This window comes from Cuculus canorus, chromosome 1, assembly GCF_017976375.1.
Source record: "Cuculus canorus isolate bCucCan1 chromosome 1, bCucCan1.pri, whole genome shotgun sequence".
Classification (NCBI taxonomy): Eukaryota; Metazoa; Chordata; class Aves; order Cuculiformes; family Cuculidae; genus Cuculus; species Cuculus canorus.
In genome coordinates this window covers 184913694-184928477 of record NC_071401.1, presented here as the reverse complement: position 1 = coordinate 184928477, position 14784 = coordinate 184913694, and the positions used below count along the sequence as shown (strand labels likewise).

The following is a 14784-nucleotide window of genomic DNA, read 5'->3' as shown; positions in this document are numbered from 1 at the left end:
AATACTTCAGTACAATCATCTAAACAACCGCAGGGGATGAGTTCAGCAGTAATGGTAGTGGAAGGCAAATACTAGAGATTTTTTTTTTGTTTTGAATCCCCATCTTTAAATGGACCTATGCTCTGCAAATGTTCAGGCTTGTAAGAAGTTGGTTGCTTGTGTCTTGGGAAAATGATGCCCATGAAGGATGCCTCTATTCCTGCTGCAGCTTAGGCTGTTACTATCACTATTTCTTCTTGATATCACTGAATGTCTTAAAAATATTTTGGCTCTAGGCACAAGAGAGCTACTAAGGTGACTCCACTTCCTAGGTTGCATAAAATGTATTCATAGCTGTAAGTTGGCCTAAGAGCCTGACAGCTGACATCTAGATGATGTTATACCCAGAAGGTATGTGAACCATCTTTGTCTCCCTCTAGCTGTTACCTCTCACTATACTTCCATCTGTTCTTTACACATTTGGTTTAGCTTGTGTATTGTCAGAGCTTTCCTCTAACCTTGAGCTATTTTTCTCAACTTCACTTTTACGGTTACAAACCCTGGTCTAGTCTCACTTCTGCTTTTTTAATTTTGCCACTCTTCTGCATTTGAGGCTTCTGATGTAAGAAACGTGAGGGTACGTTAGCATTTATTTGCCATCGCAGGTATGCAGTATCAAAGTCTGTTACTTTTAGAAGAGGTTATCAGCCCAAAGCAGACCTGGTTAATGAACCCAAACAAGAAAAATATTTCATGATATATATCAACAGTAAAATAATGGCTATGCAGCCACACAATTCATCCAGCCATACTAAGAAGCTTTCCTTTAGCTGAGCACTCACTTCATGATATACAGAGATGAAATATTTAATCTTCAGTATGGACTAACTACGGTTGTGTTGTATGGCAAGAAAATTTGACTTTTTTACAAATAAAAACTTGTCTTGAGTTTGAGCTAAAGAAATAAACTGCAGTTTATTTTTCAGTCAGAAGGAATAGTAAAGCTTGTTAATATTATAAGGAAATATAAGAAATACACAGGTTCTGTTTTGCTTATTACATCTTTCTAATGTATCCTTTTTTCCAAGGTATCGGATGGCCAAGAAAGTGCACCACCTACACCTGCACCCACCTCAGGAATTGTGGGTGCATTAATGGAAGTTATGCAGAAAAGGAGCAAAGCCATTCATTCTTCAGGTGAGTCAGGTGGAATTTTTCTGACCTCACAGTGTCATGTTTTCAAGCATTAACCCTTTGATTCAATACAAAATATTGTTGGTAGAAAGCATAAATTTCAGCATACAGTCAATACACAATGTCTTAGGCAGCCATCTGGTGATGGGGCAAATGGCTGCTTTGTGTTACTTCAAGTTACTGGTGGATAGTAGCTTGCAGTAATACTGAACTAAAAATTACTAATCGGGGTTAGTACCCTTATAAACATTTTCTTTTGGTGTTCTGTTTCCTTATTGTTTTACCACTGGTTTATTTTTATTCACTAGAAATCTGATTAAATAAGTCATAAAAATATTTTGGAAGAAAGGTTTCTAATGCTTTCTCTTTCTAGAAGTCAAAGCTCCTGCAAACATTCATGCTCTCAAAACTGGCTCCAATGTGGTTTGGATGCCACCTACTGGATAATAATCAGATGACCAGTGTTACTTGACAAGTTGCATACTAGTACTGAATCAACTTTTCACATTTTAGTGCTTGCAAGAAATAAGGCTGCAAGAGGATTTTAATTTCTCAAATACCAGCTTGCAATAAATGCAGTGCATTAGCTGTTTGCTTACATCTTCTCTGTTCAGGTTTTGATATAGTCTTCTTCCACAGAAGATACCAAAACTGCACTTGCAGTCTGTGGACCATTTGATTAGGTGCAATATACTTCATTAATTTGCTGTCCTATCTCATAATCTCCAAGTTTGGTACTTTACATAAATTAAATACAGAGTGATCTAAATGCGGCATTTTCCTGAGAAAGGAAACACTCTTGCCTAACCAAAAAGTAGTTTAATTTTAACAGGCTATGATTTTTAATTTATAATGCACATAAATACAGTAGAAGGCTGAATAAAAGTAAGACCAAACATTGATATTGAAGTTTATGTGCATTACATAGCTTAGATTAGGCAGTAACCACAGTGGACTTTAGTTCATGAAAATTTTATCCGCTTTTACAGAAAACAGAAACCACATTATGTAGTAAACTTAGGGAAGCAGTTCTGATCTTTCAGAAATTAATCTGTCCTTGGAGTTTTAAACCAAATCTGTAACAATCTGGCCACTCTTGCGATCACTAAGAAACAGTAATAAGTAGGCAGTGTTAAATGAGAAATTTTGATTCTTTTTCTCATAGCAGAAAATCTTTTTTTCTTCCTAGACAAAAAAATGAGAAAGGAGACAAATTAGATTTAACTTTCAGATGGTATCTATCTAAACTAAATGTGATGTCTAGCAGTCTTAAAATAGACTATTGCTGGTGACCTCTTTGAACTCGTTTTCAGAAAGCTGTGGGAGAAATCATTAACACTTCCATCATACTAATTCGGCACACTCAAGTGACTTGCTTTTTTTGTCTTATAGATGAAGATGAGGATGAAGATGAAGAAGAAGACTTTGAGGATGATGATGAATGGGATGATTGATCATATATTATTATATATATATTTTTTAAGGTGAATGATATACTAAACACTGCTTTCTGTCTATGGATTCTGTAAAATTATCATGTAAATGTTCTACCAATTTGCTGTATATTTTTGTTGCCTTTTGCTTTTTTATTAATCTGTGCAATACCTCATTTAATCTGTAAAGGTTTGTCATAATCCTCTACAAAGCTACTCCCTGTTAATGTGTGCAAGTTTACACCTGGATGATCATGTACTTGTGAATACTTTCCATTCCATCAATAAGGGAGTTTAAATGTAATATGTGAGACTGACAAAAACCTTAATGTAATTTAGTTATAATGCAAGAAGGAAAACACTATTTTCATACCCTACTTTTTCTGTATCTAAATTTTCTTATTAAAACCTAGTATAGCACTATGTTCTTTAAGCAATGCAGCTCTTAGTTTATTTAGCCCCTTCATTTTAAATGCAATGCTACATGAATGTTGAGGCTGGTTTATACTATTGCATGGTTTCAAATACACCACAACATCGCAGTTCAAATCTTAGCAGTATGCTCTCTGTGAAACAAAATCAGTACTGAAATGCACAGCTAGTTGTGAAGATTACCTTGCCCTAACTGTAACAATACTGACTGCTATTGAACAGCAGTAGTAATTAAATCCTTCAATTAGGAGACTATCTGAAGTTAAACAGAGTGGCTTTACCTTGTAATAGTGGTAATGGTATCATTGATGCAGACAAGTTTGGTTTTTGGTTTTTTCCCTTCCTAGCTGTTATTTTCAGAATGCAGAAGTCTAAATTACTGGGGCCTATACTGGAGGCTGGCAATTGCTACAGTTTGATTTATTTTTAAAATCAATTTTATGTGGTTTTCAGGTGCAAGGGCTGCGTTGAATGCTTGCTTCAATAATGTTTAATTACTTTTAAAATTTGTAGGACATTGGTGTACTAATAAAGTAAACATAAGTGATATTACTTTGCAGTCTTTGCGTTATGGTACACAGCAATGCTGAAACACCAATCCTACATCCATAAAGTTGGAAAGCCATTAACTCAGAATGTACACTTTGAATAAGTACTGAACTTTATGGCAATATTCTGTCTTCATATATTTTCTTCAAGACCAAGGGTTGTGATGAAGGTCAAGAACCCGATTTAAAGGAACAGTATTTGAATAAGTGAATGGAAAATGGGATTCTCATTTCACAGCCTGCACATAAGTCATACTTGTAGTGCAGTAAACATTGGCATATCTGCCTACTAAAAAATATTAATCTATGCTGTGTGGGTATTTAATATCTGCAACATTAATTACTGTACTTACTGTAATTTTCAGGTAGGAAGTTTTTTTAAAACCACATTATGTGACACAGAATGTTAAGTCAGTAAGATTGGAACATAGTTAATGCATAGCATCCTGAGTCTTTGACTGTAGTCAGGCTGTCAAACTAAATTTAAGTTATCGGAATTGTATTGACTGAAACCCAGCGTTGACCTGATCTTGACAGGCTGGACCTGCATGATACAGCTTGGATTTCTAACCCAGTTATAACCTAGTCTTTACCTAATTAATTTAGTCAATGAGAAGAAAAAACATCTGAAAAGTAGTGGGAGAGGTCAGGTTGTAGTTAAATTATTCAGAGGGTGCTGACTTCCTTCCAAGAGTAATTTAAGCACATAACTTGAGGAAAAAAAATTCCAAGTGGTCTCACTTCCTTGTGGTAAGTTTCGCATTGCCCTCTGCTGCTATAAACACTTCCTACTAGCTTTGCTGCTGTAAAGGCTTGAGCATTGTATCAAGTGCAAGTGCAGCTTGAGGTAGCTCATGGCAGCTGAGTTAAGAACCCATGTACAAGGAGAATATTTGTATGGCTTTCATATAACTTCTGGCGCTGCTCCCTTATTTTTATGGCATATAGAGCATTATAAAATTAGGCAGTTGAGGCCTAGAGGTTTTCCTAACATGCTACTTACTAGATATGTTTAGGTCTTCTGTTCCCAGAATTTGAATTTCTGTAATATTTCATAATTGAGCATCACAGTTCATTAATCAAACTTGTATTCCAGGTTTGGGGAGCTCTGATGTTACCTTATTGAATAAAACTTTGATTTGTAGATACTGGCCAAAGAAAGCTTTTGTTTTTCTATTTCTTCATGCAGGAAGTACACTCGCATTCTGTGGTGTCCAGGTTAATATTTACATTAAACTAGTGTTTGTACGTGATAAATTTCAGGCATAAAGACTGCAATAGCAGTTAAGTTAGTCATAACTGCATGCTTCAGCACTCAGCCACTTGCACTATGAGCAGAAGATAGCATTTCATGATACTGGTGCGTTGTTGCTAAATATTGTAATGAAGGCCTCTCTTACATATTCTGGTTAAATGACTGTCCAAATAGCCTTAGCAATTAACAAACTAGCATGAGGCTTTTGTATCTCTACACTCTGTGCATAGACAATATCAGCTAGCCACTTTTACGTATGAAATCCGTAAGAACTTCTCAATCATTCAGTTTTTCCATTTATCAAACTGAAATTTTTAGTATGTGAATTTTTGAAATGTACAGTGAATAGGATGTTGCACTGGTGGCAATTCATCATGGAGCATAATAAAATTAATTTGACCCAACTAGCGTAAAATTGTGTGGTTTTTAAGTGCTAATTGTGGCACAGCTTTTAAAATAGATCTGCATATTGATTACGTGCTTTAAAAGTAACTTTGGTTGTCTAGCCAAGTCCACAAAGCAGTAAATAGCGGCTGTCAAATGGCAGCAGTTTTCATGTCTCTGGAAAGTTAGATTGTGCTAGTGAATAAACACAATGAGTAAGAATGTGACACCCTGTCCTCCTGGCAGATCTCACAGCAACTGCTGCTGGCAAGTGCAGTAATCCAGCAGCAGTTCAAGGTCAAACAAACATGGGTTCATTAATAAACACGAGGACTAAATAGTTAATTCTTGTCACTGAATGCTCTGACTCCTGAGGTTTTTACAGATGTAAATCTTTCCTGCATGTTGTCACGTGTTGTCATGCTTGACCTCAGGGCACTGAAGTCTGCTTTCCCCTGTGAAGCAACGGAAGCGTCCAGCATTTCAAAGTTTATTCTGGTGTACATTTTCTTTTGAAGTTTATTACTACTGTGATTTTTAGGCCTGAAGTGCCAGGCAAAGTTGGAATTGTTAGTGTGCTGTGCTATACAATTATTTCCTCTCTACTCAGTGGAGAGAAACTTAAAACACACTTTTGAAAGGAGGCTCTCCTTTCAATATTTTTATTTGACAATGTTTAGTTTCCCAAGTAAGATGGATGTAAAAGGAGAGATCCTTTTGTTTTTGTTTAAGACTGTTGCCAATCCGTTGCAACAGCCTTTATCTAATCATTAGAGGAATTCCTGGTCTAATTAAAGTTCCTGAAGCTTAAGTACAGTGATAAGCAGCTTTATTTATAGCAAAGTGAAAATGGTTTAGGGAGGCTTAGAAGATACTAAACCTCTGTCTTTGTCTGTAACCCTGTTATCCTTTAGCACTTCAATAAGGCCTCTTGTTGCTCTGTATTTGTTTACTGTCTGGAGTTTTCTTGTGAGTGAGAAACAGGAAAGGGTAAGGCAGTATGAACTAGAACATGAGCTGTGGAGTTTTAATGTCCATGTTTAAACTTGCTTGTTTACAGTCTGCCCCTTTGTGCTTGAAAATATAAACCTCAGTTGTTTGAAATCACGGATTTTAAATAAATGCAGATACATATTGAGAAGTCAAATCATTGCATCAGTATCAAAATATAAATAATGAGTTGTTATCTGACATTTTCGTTCATGCTGAATTTTACAGCATTTGCAGAATAACCTCCTAAAATGAGCTAGAAGAGTAATTTATCAGCTATTCAAATTTTTCTCTAACAAAGTTTTCAGTAGTACCTGTGAGATTTACCCGTCTATATAAACAGCTTAATACCCACCCGAAATTGTGCAGCTTGATATTTTACATTGTGATTTTTATCTATTAGTACTCACTAACATAATTAAAGGCATTTCTGCTAGGGCTCTAAAGAGTTTTGCGAGTCTTTGGAGTGAAATTTTTGAGTCATTACTGTTTTTTCCCTCCCTGAAGCCTAATCATCTTTTCTGAGTTTTGTTACTCAAGCAGTATGAAATTTAAATGTGTTACTTGAGGATTAGATGAGGGGTGTAAGGATTTCTGAGGGAAAAAATCTACTAAGAAGTTTTGAAAAAAAAAAAACCAAACAGAAGAAGTTTGGAAACAGTAATAGCCAGCATTATATTTTTGTACATGCCAGCTGGAGGACACAAAATAATCTGGAGTTTAAAGTGTAAGAAATATGATAATGTTTGTACCATATACCAGACACAAAGCGTTTGCTTAAGTGACATCGGCAGGCATGCAAAATTGGGAATCAACTCTTCTGGATGTTGATGCCATAACCCAGCCACTGCCAGAGCAGTTGAGCTGTATTTGGAGCCTATTGTTGGTAGGTGGGGGTTTCCCACGTGTTCATTATATAGAGTGTACAGAATGACAGACTTAAAAAATATGCTGTTTTGTTTTGTTTTGTTTGTTTCTTATTACATGTTACTATAGGATTTTTCTGGTTAGAATAGTCTTTTGGATCAAAAAAGTGCTTATTCTATCATCAGGGGAAGAAATTATCCTTGGCACATAGTCCTTTGTCAGGGTTATGCTTGTTCAACTGTCAGCAAATAATCTGTCTTTTTTTAAATTCAAAATCAAGTGGAAAAAGCAGTCTGGACCCAGTTAACATGAAACACATTCTATGTTTGGCCTCCTGAGCCAGAAATGGGGTCACCAGCAGGTCCAGGGAGGTTATTCTCCCTCTGTACTCGGCACTGGTGAGACCCCACCTCAAATACTGTGTTCAGTTCTGGACCCCTCACCACAAGAAGGATGTTGAGGTTCTGGAGCGTGTCCAGAGAAGAGCAACGAAGCTGGTGAGGGGGCTGGAGAACAAGTCTTATGAGGAGTGGCTGAGGGAACTGGGGTTGTTTAGCCTGGAGAAGAGGAGACTGAGGGGAGACCTTATTGCTCTCTACAACTACCTAAAAGGAGGCTGTGGAGAGGAGGGAGCTGGCCTCTTCTCCCAAGTGACAGGGGACAGGACAAGAGGGAATGGCCTGAAGCTCCGCCAGGGGAGGTTCAGGTTGGATATCAGAAAAAAATTCTTCACAGAAAGAGTCATTGGGCACTGGAACAGGCTGCCCAGGGAGGTGGTCGAGTCGCCTTCCCTGGAGGTGTTTAAGGAACGGATGGATGAAGTGCTTGGGGACATGGTTTAGGGAGTGTTAGGAATGGTTGGACTTGATGATCCAGTGGGTCCTTTCCAACCTGGTGATTCTGTGATTCTGTAATGTGTGTCAGCATGAAAGGCAAGTGGCTAAAGCAGAAATCTGCTAGGTAGTATTCTTTTTCATGGAAGTGGATAATGGATTAAGTTCTCATCTCTAGTAGCTTTAAGACTAATCCTTAGTAAATATGTTACTGAAACGCACCTCTGTCCCCCAAATAGGTAAGAAAAATGTGAGTTCTGGAAAGCAAGCAAGCCCCTCTGCTGTTAGTGTTGTGTTAAACAGTGCTCAGGCCTGCATTTGATCTTTTTGACCATGATAATAGTGGATTATCTTGTACAAAAATGCAAATAGCAAGCTCTTTGTATCAAAGTTGGTGCCAAGAGCACCATGCAGACTCTAAGTTCCTAGGAAAGTATTTGAATATTGCGCATCACACTGCTGATCTGTTCCTCAGCCAGGCAACCCGTCACATGTGAGTTACTTCTTACGGAGAAAATAGTTATTAAAAATCTGCCATGTATTCCTTATGAATTACCTTCATTCTAATGCAAGGTATTAAATAAAGCAGAATTCTTATCGGACTAAGAAAAAAAAAGAAAAAGGAAAGCTACTAACAAAATTTAAGACCTCAACCAGCGAGGTATCTGGGAATAAGGTACAGTCCAACTAGGGGGTTTTAGTGGCCAAAATGGAGAAAAATATATACCAAATGTTCAGAGACCTTAAGAAAAGAAATTTAAATAAATCTGATTTCAAGTCTGTAGAAGGACTAATAGAGTCTAGTAGAGCAAGATGAAGAAAAGAAAAACTGTATAATAATCTATAACAGTTAAAGGATCCCTTTTGAGCTATAACATCCTCCGTGCTGACTTCACTTACAAGAGCTGGGATACTCTTCTGATTCCTGCTAAACTAATGCTCTACCCAGCTAACTGAAGTGTCTCTTTCTTGCACGTACATTATCACAGCTCAGCCCATACTGCTCCCAGCTGCTCTGGTGTTCACTACCAATATTCCTGGACAGCTCTCCAAACATCATCTGAGAAATCGAGTTAGCACAACTGCCTAACAAATACCTTTGGCAGCTTACTCCACACCATACGCCTGTTCTGTAGCGCATGAGCCATTCAGAGTGAACAGAAATTGTCCTGACGTGGATTCCTCTTTGAGGGAAAAATGCAGATTGCCTCTTGGTGCTCTTCTGGAGGTGACTCCAAAGAGTGGTGGCCATCCGGGAGGACTCTGCATGGGGTAGCTCTGCAGTGCATATGCAGTATGTTCACCCATAGTGAACATACTGGGGGTTGTGGCCCTATGCGACAGACCCCATGGCTCAGTGTTCAAGAGATTTAGTTGTATTCTTTCTCAGAAATGGATGATGTCTTACTGAGAAATTAGAGGGGCTCCATGCCAAAGTGGGCTCCTACATTTGTCCAACTCAGTCACCCTTCAGCCTGTTTATCTCCACTGCCTGTAAGGGGAGTGTAGACAGCTGCTGAGCAGGTAGACATTCGTACTTAAGACACTTAGATGCAGGTGACTTATCTGAAACCAGATCTCGCCCCAACTTGCCCTGTGCCTCACCTGCCCATCTGTGTACTGGTGGTAACAGCATAGTGGAAGTAATGCATATAAATACATACAGACCATGGTACCACAGCCCAGTCATGTGACACTTAAAATATTTTTTAATGCCGTTTTACTTATTAAAATTTAGTTAACTCAGTTTTCAGAACTAAAACATCAGATAGGACCTGTTTATTTCTACTAGGCCTGGTTTTCAGATTCAGCAGCCATTTTTAAGCTGTTAAAAAAGGAAAACCCTGCCTGAATTCTGTCAGTAAACCAGTTAATTGGAGCAGTTTGATTATCTGTGTGCACAAATACTGAGTCGTATTGAGTCATACTCTATAGTGTCTAAAATTGTGTTTTGAATTCAGTATCTCCTGTGTGAACAGAGCACTGGAAACTCAGCCACAACATGCAGTTTCTCATCCATTTAGTTTTAAGGAATTAAAAATATTATAATAAACTTTGTGAAAGACTTGAGTTTGAGACTTAAATTTATAGAGCAGTTGCTAATCCCCTGGTTTATAAGCCAGGTTTGCAGCACACGCTCTCACAGCAGCTCCGATCAGGAGCTCATCACTGTGACTGACAGTGTCAGCAGCTTAACTGATCCTGAACAGAGAGTCCTCGCCAGGGTGAGCCACCCAAGCCCGGGTGCGTGATTATTGCAGGCAGCGTTTGTACAAGCGGCAGCTGCTACGTATGGCCCTATGGTATGGCCACTGAGCGCTGCCTATTTAATGTGTCAGACTTCCTTGCTGTTTGGCCACAGTCAGTCACACATTTCTCCCTGAAGACGTAAAAAACATTTAGTTTCGTGGGTGCAAGTCATTATAAAGTCATGGGAATCGGTGCATCTTCTGAATCCCAGCAGGTCTGCAAGACCAAAAGGTGCAGCGGTGTTATTGCCACACTTTCAGAAAGCTTAGGGGCCTCAGAAGATTTTAAGTACGGGAAGCATTCTGTTTATGGCTTGGATTTACTGCAGCTCTGTGTGTGCTGGCTCCTGATGGTTTCGTCTTACTGCCTCATCTGTCTATATCATCTCAGTTTGATAGGGGCCATGCTGTTTCCATCAGGGTGTGTGTTAGAGCTCTGACTTTATTTGAGGAAAGGCAGCCAATAGCTTTGAAGCGTGCGATAATATTTCTGCTGCAGGATGACAGTCTCACTCCATATCCCCCAGCCTCTTGGCTCGTCATGGGACGTCCACAGAAACTGTGACTGGACATGGCTGAAATCACATTGATTTCTTTTCCTCTATTAAACTTCATTTTTACTATATGCACTCAATAAATACCACAGCCACAGGGTAAAAATGTGTCCACTATTTCAGCTGAACAATGCAGTCCATGCTTTCTTAAAACTGTTGAATTTGTCGTATATTTTTAAATCCCAACTAAGATTTTTTAATGCTTCTTCATAACTTCAGTGATCAGCTGCACTGTTGGCATAGGGACAGAGAGGTCTTCCAAAAAACACCAAGGCAAAGGCAGCTCTTTAAAACTTACCCCTGTTTTATTACTATGAAGACTGTTGGGTCCTACTTCAGCAGTATTTATTCTATAGCATTAAAGAAGGTAAAAAGAAACAAAAACTTTGTCTATCTTGTTGCTAATTTGACTGAAACCGGACAAATATTTCTTCCCACGGCAACTTCTGAAGGTCTTCCTAAATGGAAGCCCATAGACATACTAACTCCAAAGTTTTTCATTCAATTTAAAAATCGGTTGTTCTCTTCATGTCTCTGCCAGTGTTCTTTTCAGGACTTCTAAGCGTTTTCCTTCGACTAACGAGATCAGACTGCAAGAAGTTCTGTAAAGATTTCAGGCAATGAAATGTTACTGCTCAGGTTGCAAATGGGGGAGGCTCATTTCACCAAGGCTTTTGCAGAAGTTTGTGATGAAGGTACATTCTCTACTAATTGCTCCTCATTCCCGGCAGCATTGCATTTTATCCAGTCATTAAACCTTTTCAACAAGCTGTGTTTAGAACTGCTCCACTGAAGTGAAGTCATGCTAGAGACTCAACCAGTTGAACTGTTGGGATGTTCTGGAAATAGATGGGATGGGAGCTCTGCATCTGCAAACAGCAGCAGGACAGTACTTAACTAGCTGGACCTCTCTGCCTAAGCTGACAGTGCAGCTGTTCGCTGAGAAAAGGAGGCTTAGGGGAGTCCTTATCGCTCTCTACAAATTACCCGAAAGAAGGTTGTATTGAGTTCGGTGTTGGTCTCTTCTCCCAGGTAACAAGTGACAAGAAGGAACAGCCTCAAATTGTACAAGAAGAGGTTTGAGGTGGATATTAGGAAAAAAATCTTCATCAAAAGGTTTGTTAAGCCCTGGTGCAGGCTGCCCGGGGAAGTGATTGAGTCACCATCCCTGGGGATATTTAAGACATGTAGATGTGGTGCTCGGGGACATGGTTTAGTGGTAGGCTTGACAGTTTATGGTTGGACTTCATGGTCTTAAAGATCTTTTCCAACTTAAGCACTTCTGTGATTTTGTGATTCTATGGAAGAGCATCTGAAGTACTCTGCCAGTATGTACGATCAAAGCCCCCAGACATCTCTCTGGGATGCATTAGAGTTTGGCAGAACTTATAGAGCAGAAACAAAGACTGGAATTACAGGCTTGAGAAGGGACTTGTTAGGCTCTCTGAGGCAGTGACCCATTGCACAGAAAGACATCAGCCTGTACAAGAATGTAACAAGAGACCCACAAGTTCATGTTACAGTTTTGGCAATTCTTTCAAAATGCAAAACATTTGGCCTTTGTAACAGGGGTAATTGACCATCTGAAGGCTGGAGCTGCACAAAGGACACAGGCCTCTGTACTGGGGAAGACGTTTAAGATAAAAAATGGGATGATTCTGCATACTGCGTTATATTTGTCAAATTCAGATAGAAAGTTTTAAATACCAGAATAAACCTATTTTCTCCTCTGAGTTGTAATTACACACTTTATATAAGATGCAGGTGATTATGTATCTACTTTCCAATAGATTCTGCAGAAGATATTTCTAGAATACAGAAAAGCAGAAAATCTACATTAAGAATGGCTTGTAGATTTTTTCCTTTGGAAAAATTAATGCTGAATATTTATTCAGATTTATTCAGATTCACAGTGGAAGTTTCAGTGTTATCTTTCTTTATCCACTAGAGAAACCTCTCATCAGACTTCCAACCACCAGAACTGAACTCCCCCTGAAACACACACAGCAATTTAAAAGCCTGTGTGATGTCTGCTGGGAGGTACTTTCCTCGTTGTAATGAAACATAAGAAAAGCTGTACTATTCTTTGTTCTGGTTCAAAGCTAGTGAGAAGGAAAAAGGAGTTTGATGGAGTTTTGATTCAGTCAATCTTCATGGTTTAGGCTTGGCTTTCCTTTAACTCATGTACTTATATCTCCCATGACCTGAGCGATGCCATATGAGGATTACAGGGGAAAATAAAAGGTTGCAGGGTGTCTTTTGATATGACAGTGTGCAACCCAGCACAGAGACATGTAAGGAAAGGATTGACAGTGATGAGAGCACCCTGAACCCAAGCTGATAACACTTAGATCATGCTGAGTATATCTCTGATATTAGACAGACAAATGTCTCAAAGCAAACGTGGAAAAAAGCAAGCCTCTTCTATGCAAAATGCCGAAATGAAGGCAATGGAGAGCAGGAAAAAATAGATGGGGCATGCTTCCTCCATAATTTTGAAAGTGGTAATTGTAGGGATGGGAAAAGGCATGGAAAGATAAAAGAAGAACTGATCATTGTTAAACTTTTCTTGATGCCATGCAGCATGGAGGCCAAGAAGGTGAGGCGGCCCTTCAACCGAGAAGTCAGATCGCCAGGGGCATGGTTCCCACCTCTGTCTTGCATCATAGTGATCCCTCACGTACCACTTGGTGAAAAGACAAATAAAGGGATGTAACACTGTTGGTTCCTCATATATTTTTATGCTGCCTTCCCCTGTGTACTGCAGTACTCACAAACACCCATGCTGAGACCGTAATAGTTAGCTCAGTGGTTGCATTTTGAAGCATTATAAAAATATTTATTATTTGTTTTAGGAGGCAGGAGATAAGAATAGAGCTACAGCTTCAACATCATTTACAGACTAAATCTCTATTTCCGCTTAAAAGCTGACTGTAATAAATTATGCAACTCATGATCTGCCTTCAGGTAATCCCCAGCCGGTTTCAACTAAATGAGATGTACTGCTTTTCAAGTATGATGTTCTGTGTCATAAATAATATACCCAAATCCATTATTTGCTTTTAAATGCAAGTAATGATCCTGGAGACCTCGCACAATCTCAGGGCAACAGGCAGCAGGCAGCATCTCTTGCAGACAGACTGAAGCGAGATGAACACATTTGAATATTCTTCCTCCTTTGCACAGAGATCATTGCAGCTCTCCCAGACCCAGCAAGAGTATGGAATGGTCCTATGGAGGTTTTCCATGGCTTGTTGAAGAACTGAATGGTTCCACCATTTGCTCCAAGAGAAAATGAACCCTCTGGACTTCATGACAAGTGAGAGAGGCACCCTGAATTGGCCCAAGAAATGCTTAACTTTGAATTAGAAATAAGGAAATATCCTATGAACAAAGCAAAGATCGAATTGAAATTCTCTTGAGGCCACTGCTCCACTTGGAAAGGGGGGTAAATATTTATCATCTCAGAAAGAGACTGATTTGTAAATGAGGTGTTTAAACATTCAATGAAATACAACAGAATAAAGTTCACAGCTTAGTTTTGCATGTTCTTTGGCGTGTGGACTTTGTGAGTCCCACCACAGCAGCAGCACTCAAGATACAGAGAGTCAGGCTGGTTCTCTCACTCTGACCAGAAATTCTGCCCTTGAAGTGATGAATTGGTCCTTTCCTGACGAAAGAGCCACCTCTGTACCTATGGCTCCATTACCACTTTACCCCAGGTGGCACTATGGCTTTCAATGCAATTGACCAATGCGGTTGATACAAAAAGTAATGGGCTTACTTTCCACCTGAGAAGACGACAAAAGACTAAGGAAAACTTCCCAACAGATGATTGCTTAGGAAGATGAGGAACTCCATCTATTATGCATTTTAAAGACCGGTTTAACTATGTTTGATTCTGTTTTGGAGCAAAGGCCACTCTGGAAGAGCTTTCTATAAGTGATTTTTATGCTCTACACAGATAGGAAGCTGACACAAATTGCTCAATGCCCTCATAGCATGGAGCTGCTAGTGCAGGATTAGAGCCTGGGATTGTCTGGGACCCAGCTGTGAGCCCAGTTCT

The 14784-nt window shown here is 39.2% G+C and overlaps 1 protein-coding gene across 3 annotated transcripts in view; it reads left to right on the top strand.

Moving 5' to 3' along the window:
- WASL (WASP like actin nucleation promoting factor) overlaps positions 1–6839 on the top strand; it is a 54237-nt gene extending 47398 nt beyond the window's left edge. Inside the window, exons 7-8 of one of the 3 annotated variants that reach the window (XM_054052207.1) lie at positions 1068–1176; positions 2566–6839. In XM_054052207.1, the coding sequence (XP_053908182.1) occupies positions 1068–1176; positions 2566–2627 (171 nt within the window). In that variant the 3' untranslated portion in view covers positions 2628–6839. The remainder of the gene's footprint in view (positions 1–1067; positions 1177–2565) is intronic. The other 2 variants (XM_054052081.1, XM_054052143.1) reach the window with 2 other exon arrangements.
- The last annotated feature ends 7945 nt before the right edge of the window (positions 6840–14784 follow it).